The sequence below is a fragment of the Rhipicephalus sanguineus genome, chromosome 10, assembly GCF_013339695.2.
Source record: "Rhipicephalus sanguineus isolate Rsan-2018 chromosome 10, BIME_Rsan_1.4, whole genome shotgun sequence".
NCBI lineage: Eukaryota > Metazoa > Arthropoda > Arachnida > Ixodida > Ixodidae > Rhipicephalus > Rhipicephalus sanguineus.
The window spans coordinates 151200936-151211003 of NC_051185.1; the positions used below are offsets into that span (position 1 = coordinate 151200936).

Here is a 10068-nt window from a genome sequence, read left to right on the forward strand (position 1 = left end):
TTTCTACCTAACATTATCAGGACTCGTGGAAGATAGCGCTTGGAAACAAATTCAAGAATGCAAGGAGGCATATGACAGGAGATGAGCGCCTAAAGGAGAATAGACAGAAGTTTGCCACAAAGAAGACATCCACAAGGGAATTGGATGACAAACTCCGAAGGAACAAGAAGGCGAAGATGGTAAGATGATGTTTCCCATGAAGCATGCGCCCTTTGGGCTTTATGCGTAGGATAATAAAGTAATTAACATTTAGTGCAGAAACAGCACAAGGATTAACAAAGAAAGATGTGTACTAATTTTCAACAACATAGTTTATTGCACCCAAGGAACAAATTTATACACAAGTTCTGCTTACACGCTGCACCAAAATGCCATGGGCTGAGATATGTATCATTTTTAAAGATATACAAAAGACTTATAACTCGCTCTTCTTCACTTTCACGAATGTCAATTCTCTATCTGTTAAAGACAAGAGCCTAGCGCATGCACATCCGTTTACCTGCTTGCCCATTTTTGCCGCTTATATTATTGATCTCGTTAGTTCATCTCTTTTAGTTTAGTTTATAAAACCTTTCTATTCTTAGGAAGGGCTCACAATTACACGCTGTAAAATGTAACACCAGCCATCCATTGTTTTCGTTCTTTACTATAGATTGAAATGCTCTTTTACTGAGTTGTAGAGCTTGGGAGTGTGAATCCTTCTTTCAGAATAGAAAAATTTTATTAATAGATATGAAAAAAATACGATAAGAAAAGCTGCAACAACTGGTAAGTAATGTACTGAGTGTGTAATTAGTTCATTACTGTTTTTGCAGGGAGGGAGCGTTCCAATAACACCCTGTATTTTGTACGATGGGGCTGATCTTCCATATGCAAGGAACCTTTCGCTCCATGCAGACAAAGAACTCATGTTCCGTATGTCGAACGGTGAAGAAAGGGTACTTGTACTGATGTCAGCACATTGGCTCCTGAACGTAGAGTACGCCCGGAAGGCCTTCAACGTTCTTGTGACCATGGAATGGCTGCTACTCGGTCAGCGATCAACCTCACCAAGAACACCAGTTGTTAAGCTGTTGAACGTTTTCAAAAAAGCTACAAAATAGGCCTTAGCTTCCGCAGGGACAAAATCCAAAAAACATATATTGAAAACACAAATAACTACACATTGCATGATGAAAATATTACTGTTAGTATAAATTCAATTTTATCGCGTGTGGTACATGTGACACATGTGACAAAATCTAGTTTATACAAAAGTAATCTTTTCGTCATGTAATGTGTAGTTATTTGTTTTTGAATATACAGAAAAGATTACTCTAGTGATACTGGCACTTCATTTCAACTTATTTTTTGCTCCAGTTTCTTGTGACATGTTATGAGTCATTTTGTTCCTGCGGATTTTCAGCATGTTCTCACAGGTCTTTTTGACTCAGTGCTTTGTGACTTTTTTGCAGCATGTATAGTAACCTTGATCATTTGCTGTTGAAATTTTAGCATAACAAAACTGCCAGTACTTGTCAGTAAAATCAGTGTATCGACTATTGTTTTGGAATTTATGTTAGTTTTATGACAATCTTTTAGTTTTGCAACGATTTCTCTTAAAACAAATAAATACTCATATTTCATTCAATTACCAATGATTCTGTTGTTTTTGCTTGGAAAGGGATAATCCTTAAAATTTGTCTGAGCACGCCTATATAAAATTTCATTCTACTGCTGTGATGCAGGTCATGTTTCTGCAGTGCGGTTGTGATCAAACCATCCCTATTACATGTATTTCCTGCATATTATGGCATTCAGTTTGAGCTGTAACATGCACGCCATAGTCAGATTGCTCACCTGTTTTTGTTAGAGCCGCAATCCATTGCTTTTCAGTAGGCGGGAAAAGTTTCATCATTGCAGCAATGTGCACAGTCTTTTACTTCACTCATGTGCTTTCCCAAAAAAGAGAAAGTGGAAGCCTGCTGAGCAAAGCGTCATTCTGAGTCCTTATCGTGTCGCATGAGTTATGTGAGTTATGGAGAATCGCTGCTCGTGTATCAGCTACAGCTGTTGGGTGGCAGCGCTAAGAAAGTCGACTATATACAGCCACACTGGTATGGGCACTGCTGCAGTTTTTGAAACTTTTTATCAATCCATTTTTATCAAGGTATTGCGCATTTCTAAATCATCTCCTTAACAGAATTCTTTCTCAGCTGCACCTGAAGGGATCGCATCACGCTGATGTCTAATGCCCCAAGGGGGCTGGCTGGGAAGAAGTAGCATGTGTGCTTCCCCCTTTTACAGCCACCCTTTTAAGGGTGTTTTTGTGCATTACACCCCACTCGAACGGGTGTAACTTACTGTAACACCCATAGTTTAGGGGTGTTCATAAACACCTATTAAAGTAGGGTGTAATCTGTCCTTACACCCTACGTTTTTAAGGGGTGTTTCTAAACACCTTATGTTTAGGGTGTTTCTAAACACCCTAGAAGGGTGTTGCCCATGGGACAAAAAAAATACACCCTTAAGGGTGTAAAATTTTTTAGAGTATATATACCCCATAAAGTGGACGGGAGGATGACCGCCGCCGTAGCTCAGTGGTAGAGCATCGCACGCGTTATTCGAAGGTCGCAGGTTCGGTCCCTGCCGGCAGCAGGTTATCTTTTCGTCCACTTTACTTTCTTCACATTAATATTTTAAATACTACAGATAACACCCCCTATACTTTCCTTGGCGTTACTGTCTGTTAGCTCTCATTAATATTACGTTTGCCCCTACGTAATTTCTATCACACGATTGGAGAATCTGGTAAACAACGCCTTCTTTGTAGGGCACGTAACTTGCCCTATGGTTCTTACTGCAGCCAAGCCTTTCTTGAGCAGCTGGGTTGCTGCTTTTGCGTAGTTTCGCCAACTTATTTGAGGCCATGAACACGACGCCAACGTTAGCCTGAGCACCCACCTTTTTTTTTCGTCTTTGTTTTTTCTTTAGCCCGAGCACCCACATCGGGCTAACGTTGGCGTCGTGTTCACGGCCTCAAGTAAGTTGGCGAATTACTATGGAAAAGCAGCAACCCAACATTCTAGCACGTGTGTTCCGCTTTTTGGTTAGTTGTGCGCAGGCACTATGAAGAAACAACTGGATTAATAATTGAATTAGCAACAATTCATTGGCTTGGCCGAGATTGCGCTAGTACACCTTCACTATCATTGACGAACAAAGAACCAGTTTTTTCATTGTATAAATGTGTGTGATCCGGCTTCAAATAAATCATTTGTTGAAACTTAGCGCATGCGTGCGTCCCCTTCGTCTTGTCTCGTATTGGCTAATTCTGCGCTCAACACTTAAGATATGTCGCACCAACAAGTCCTTACATCCGTCGTTCATCCTTGCTTACTTCCCATCCATGGATCCTGGAGCAATTCCATCTTGTTTTTTTTTTAACATGTATCCCCAATGTTCAGCTCACGGATAGGAGAATCGGTTGCGAGCACATCTCACGAGTACCTCGCGCACGCGCGTGCAATAACACCTGACCTTGTGACCGCCACTTCCTGGCAACACTGGAGCAATGCGAGAGGCGCCCCAGCGAAGGGTCCGGATGCTGCATCTGTAGCGATCGTTCCAATACCGTTAACAGGCGCCCTTTCATTTCGAAAGTCCCTCCGTCGGCCACAAAAACGCGCCGAGAGAAGACGCCATTCGAAAGAAACCGCGCACCATGAACCGCCTCAAAGGTTGCAGAAGAAAGCGCCACCTTCTTCCTTCTCCAAGAATCACTTCAGATCTTTTGGGGCAAATAACGCACAACTTATAAGATACGACAGGATTATTTTAACCCGAAAGTGTTTTATGCCGGGGTACACCAAGACTTTCATGACGTATTTCCGTCACGGAAGTACGTCAGCAAAATGAACGCCATCAGATGGCAAAGAAAAAAACTATAAGAAAAAGTTCCGTCGACGGGAGTCGAACCCATGACCACTCGGTCCACAACGATGGCTGGCGGGCGTTTAGCTCACTGAGCTACCGCCAGACACGTTTTCAAAACAAGTACCGCTACATAAATTTCTGCCGCAATGATGAGCAAGCAACAATAAAAACTCACGATATTTTGCCTGTTTACGTACCAAACACACGATATCATTGCGAGGCATGCACTGCATACCGCGGAACTCATGAAAACTCCGCACCACCTGGAGTTCTTTCGTGTCCACTTCGGGACGAATTCCGATGACCTGTCTCGCGAGAGCTGCGCCCATTTTATCCCTGCGAGCTTGTTGATTTCGTCGCTCCATCTATCGCTTCTTTTCCCTTACCTTGGTATGCACTCCGTCGTTTCACGTGTACGTAATTGTATGGGCGCTTCTATATTTCACCGCCATCGTAGAGAAGCCAATGAGGCCGGGTATCTAACACGTCACTTCGAGCTTAGCGGCGCAACAAGCACCTAAGGTACCACGGCGGGTTACAAGCCATGCATACACCGAGGCGGAGTCTCTGCGCATGCGTTACCGCTATATAATCCGGCAGAGTTCGAAGGAAGGAAGGAACAACATTTATTAACAGAAAGGGGCTTGTGATGCTTGGTCCGCAAGTACCATCTAGCAGTGCCGGCTGCCCTCAATCCAGGACGCCACAGGTAGTTGCCGCCTTGCGCGCCCTGTCGATCAAACTGATCTGATCATCAAGGTTATCGCTGGCCAGCAACTCCTCCTACCGCTCCCCACTCGCTTGGTGAATGGGGGGCAGGCCGGGGATGGCCCGGCAAGTCCATGTAGTGTGTATTAGTGTGGGTTTCTCAGAGCACCATGGGCAGCGCGCAGGGTATTCTGTTGGGTGCATTTTACAGAGTTCGAGAGCGCTTGCGTCGAGGTGTTTTGTGCATGCGCACACATCGCCATTTCGTAATTTTTCTATAAGTTACCGTTCCTACACAACCAGGCATGACTAAATAAGCCACGCTGCTGAACAATCGGAGCAACCAAACGGCGATTTGGAGGATATGCGACGGCATTTGCAGCACACGAATGGCCTCTGAATAGCATGTGCCGCATGTGACTGTATCCCCTACATGTATTGCCGACTGTGTATCGTTACAATGTACCGTTCATCTATTACATTATGTTGCCACTCCTGCTCCGGACGAAAATAGGCCTGAAGTATTTGTAAATAAAATAAATCCCCCATTTCTCGGAGCAGATACTGAGTCAACGCAGCTTACCGCTCGTGACGGTTTCGCATTTGCCAATACCCAAGAAGAGCAAAAAAAAGTAATAATAATAGTTATAATAATACTACTATTCAGTACTGTCCCTTATTTTATTATTTAATATGCACCTACCAGTGAACATGTTTTACTAATTCTGTTGCCATGCGTCGATGGAGATGAGATTATGAAACTATTTTGGAAATGATCATTGCGCGTGCTTTGTTTCCACAGCGTGACCTTAATTTAGGCTGAAAACTGACAGCTAATACGGCACACAACGGATGACGTAGAAGACGACACGAATAGATAACTCGCAAATGACGCCTATACGGCGGCAAGTCGCATCAAACACTGAATATTAAGGAAATACTACAGCGATAACAAAGATCCGCGAAGCGAAATACCCTGCCCATCTTTCATGAATTCACAAAGTGCTGATGTATTCCGCCCCGGTTTCCTGACTAGGTAAGCAATTTTGGTTGTCTCACACGTGTCATCAAAAATTCTTGTCATTGTGTCCATCCAAGTCATAATACCCACCGGCGCTTGGTATTTGATATTAGAGCATTGCAGAATTGAGTATCAAGGCCTATAGGGTTCACTATATTTGCGCACCGTCGATCCTCCGTTAGTCAAAACGCAAGAGAATCGCGCCCCTCCTTTCATGAAATCAAAGCAAAGGAGCTTTTAAACGCGGCTTAAGTAAGCACGCTAATTTCGAAAAATATGGGACGGAACTATATACGGCCGTGCCGGAAAACTAGACTGAAGAGTGGTTAACGTGTGACGCATGCGCAGTGGCGACGACCAATGGCGCTTGCGTACACAAAGCTTCGAGTGCACCATTCTAAAGCCGTCATCCCATTTCTCAATGTATGCAACAGCAGAGGTGCCTTCCATAATAAAAATAGTAATAAGAAGAAACACAAGAACAAAAGTTGGTATAGCTAAGCGTTTGTCCCGATTTCGCGATTGTTAGGTGTGTGCGTTTCTCTCTACACCACAGCGTGGGCGTCCGCAGGAGTTTGTCGTGGATGGTGCAAGTCGTGTCCATCGCATGGGGAAAGGAGTGGGAGGGGGGGGGGGGCAAGTGCCCCTTTTGCACCCCGCCCGCCCATGCACCCGTGACCCGAGGTAGCCACCCTACCCGAGGTAGTCGCGGTGGAGTGTTAAGCAGCCAAGGTTATTACAGCGTGCACGGGGCTAAATTTAACCCGTGAAACGAACCCGTGACCTTCCTCCCAGAAGCAGGAAGCCACAGTTGCCGAGCCACTACAGCTGCGCACGGCGGCCACGATGGCGGACACCGACGGCCGCTTTGGGCAGACGTTCTTCTCGCATTCTGCACGCACTGCAAATCTTTCCGTGCCGCCGCTAAAGGGATTTTGTTCCGTCCATTAAAAAAATACCTTCAGTGAACGGCTGCTCTATTTGCAACGATTGGGACACCTACTTAAAGTTCGTCCTCCATCGAGCTTCATTCACCTTGAGATGTGTTTGACAACTGTTGGCGATAGACGCAGTATATCGAGGTAGTCTTGAACGTATATTTCGATGCTCCTGTTTCTAAGCAAGCTTACTTGCCTTGCTGTGCCCCATGACATGATCTGTTTTTGAGCATCGTGGTTGTGTTGATTAAACAACGCAAGGCCGTAATTAGCGCAGCGTTCGAGTGACAGAAAGGACAGAATTCTAGCATAGCCGTCACAAGAGACCGTTACGAAAGTTGGTAAGCTAATATGGATTTTGTCGCTTCACTACTGCAGCTTGTGGCAGTTTCCCCGATTTGATGCCTTCACACACGCACAAAAAAAAAAGAAACAAGAAAAACAGAGGAAATTAAAGACCGATATGATAAACACGAAAACAGTGAGTTGAACACTGAAGTTATAAAAAATATGCTTCGGCTCCCCTGGCGGGATCTTTGCTTAAAGCGACAACCAAATGTGTAATTAAGCGGCTTCGGTTGGGAAAGAACGATATGTATGCATATTGTCACAACGCTTAATATCCTATTTTTGCTTAGTAGTGACACCCGTAAGCTTCGTCAAAAGCGTGGTGATTGGAGCAGTGCGCACAAATAAACAAGTTCCACCACGTGACTATAGGCATCGCCTAAACTGACAAAAACGAAAACAGACTTTTTAGGTTCAGCTATTGAAAGAGTTTTGAACAAGGGTTCATCTAGAGAAAGAAACCAAACATCATTCGTGGAAACAGGACCCGGTCTCAATAAATGACGCGTGTATTTGAAGCTGAATTTGATGCAACACATGATCGAGCACCTCGGCGGTTTTTCCACGAGCGCTCGCTTCGCTGAAATTTCTTTTCTGTATCGAGTTAACAAGTCCCTAAAGTGTCATACAGAACACGCGACCCAATCTCGAATAAACACCGAGGATCTTTCAAAGCCGTCCCTCCGTTTTTCGATGCTTAACGAATATAAGCGATTGCGTGTGTTCAACGTAGCACGTCGGTATCGCGGCCGTCGTTAAGAGTACTAAAGGACTTCGGAATGACTAAGCAAGGTACGACGACGCAAACTTGAGCGCCATCCATTGTTTCGCGCCCGCAGCCGGCCTCTGCGTGCATGCCACAACAAACAATGGGATTTGGGCCAGTTACCTGGAATCGCGTCCGACCAAATATGCCACTGAGCTCGCAGCGATCTTCTAAATTGATTTCGACGGCGGATTGCAGTGCGCCCCGAGGACATATTGTCTTTGCCAAAACAAAGATCTGTTTTTGTTATTCACGGCGCACCGATTATGAAGCAACAGGCCCGAGTGCACGATTCTCGCCGTATCTGCAATAACGGTCGGTGTGTGCCAAGGCTCGTTGCGAAAAAAAAAAAAAATCGCGACTTGCGTTAGCGGCATCGCAATGCCGGCGGCATTAACCAGTCTTACCCCATTGAGGCTACACGTCACTAGCCGACTTGACGTTTCGTCACAAACAAAACGGGCACCGGTCAGAGCGGTCGAGGCACGCAAACGCGTGCACTGCCGCAGCTCGTGTCCCCGATTAACGGCGTTCCGCTGGCGAGGAAAAGAGGAGAGGGCCGTCGGGCCACTTACCATGGCGAAGAGACGGTATTCCTGGCGGGGTTAAGCCGACGGCCCCGCTAAACTACGGCGGGGTCGCGACGAGGAACGCCACAGCCATGAACCACAAAACGCCGCCGTCTCGCAGGAAGAGCACGGTCAATCCGAAACGTCTCGCACGCTACACCGTATCGCGGACCGCCATGACAGCAGCGCCGTGCAACAAAACAGAGGAGCCACAACTTCCGGCCTGCCGGCGAAACCACAGCGACGGCCACTGGCACAACTCACGGGGAAGAACACTGCACACGTCGACTCAGAGCCGACGCGACGGGCTGACGGCAAAGCTTGACATGTCTTCGTTTCGTCACTCCTTCGCGCGATGACGACCCGTGCAGGCGCGGACAAAAGATTGGGGTTCGACACACAATCGCAGAAACGGAACCCGGTCAACTCGGCGACGGCCGCTGGCTGCGAGCGAACGCACGAACTCGACAGGAGACGCGCGCAAAACCCGCTCGGGCCACCTGGCCCAACACGCGCGCCGTGCACCTGGCAGAACAGAAGGGAGGCGGCCGCCAATGGGAGCGCGCCGTCGCCTCAAACGGCTGTGACGTCCAGTCACGTCACGACGCGTACGAGAGGCGCGGCAGCAAACTCGCGAGCGCGCTAGGAGACGCTTCGATTTGCGCCACCGGAGCGACAGGGCGCCATACGTGACGTTGGAAATCCGACGTGTACGTAACAGAATGGTAGTGGGGCTCCGCTTAGTGGCAACCAAAAGCACCGTGGCGCCAAACGGGTGCGTTGGATTTACGCGCGCGACGTAGACGGCGAAATAGGAATGCCGGGGAGGAGGAAGGCAGCGGCGGTCGCCTCGGATGTGCGCGAAGCCCCAAGGCGCAACAGGTCGCGCTGCCGCCGCGCACGGAGGTCGGCGTCCTCTGCCAGGCGCCGTCGTCCCTCGGGCGGTGGACGGTGAACGCGGAAATACGGCGCCCGGAGACAAATGCCGCAGACAGGCACACCTCCTCCTCCGGGTGCACGTTTGTTTGTTATTCATTTCTTTCGTAGCGATGGCTTTCCGAAATACGCGAAGTTGTAACTACTGCGAAAGTTGCTTGACTGCTTCAAAACTTTGAGTAACGATATTGCTTAGCGCTTGTTCATACGGCTACTTGCTTTCTTTTTGGTTCTTGTTGTTGTTGTTTTACTATGACCATGCTGCTGCCATTCAGAGGAAGAATATGAAGTATTTGTGCTATCACATACGCTCGTATTCCGTCACTTCTAGAGCCCTTGAGTTTGCTTGGTTGTCCTGCTCTTGCAAAGTGTTGAAATGAACAATAAAAATGTGGTCTGTTAAAACCTTGTATACTTAAACGAATGCAAAAGAAAAAGAAAATACATAATGAATCAATGGCATTTGATATATCATATTTTGTTCTAATTCTCCACTACTCCATCAAACTTGGCCGTTAAATACTGGGTCAGTTCCTGACAGCATAAAATTTATTCAAACGACGAACACAGCTTCACCTGACAGCTTCATGTTTCCATTATTACTGGAAGTTAATTTACCGAGATTCGAGACTCGTCGCACTTTTTTTTTTTTTTGTGATACTGTCGAGGTCAGATCGCAGCTCATTGCGAAATTAACAAAAATCAAATCGAGAGTGACATATCAACGCCCACTTTCAATGCTTTCGTGAGTAAAACTCACGTGTGAGTTACGTATGTTCACTTCCAGCGCGCCTGAGATGAAAGCTCACACTATGTTGTTGAGGTAGGAAGTGAAGATCAACACGAAGTGAGCTTAAATGACTGTTC

At 46.7% G+C, this 10068-nt stretch overlaps 1 protein-coding gene across 1 annotated transcript in view; it reads right to left on the bottom strand.

The window, feature by feature from the left end:
• LOC119406825 (uncharacterized) overlaps positions 1-8800 on the bottom strand; it is a 227186-nt gene extending 218386 nt beyond the window's left edge. The window contains exon 1 of the mRNA XM_049420225.1: positions 8272-8800. Within this exon, the coding sequence (XP_049276182.1) occupies positions 8272-8274 (3 nt within the window). The 5' untranslated portion in view covers positions 8275-8800. The remainder of the gene's footprint in view (positions 1-8271) is intronic.
• Positions 8801-10068: the final 1268 nt, after the last annotated feature.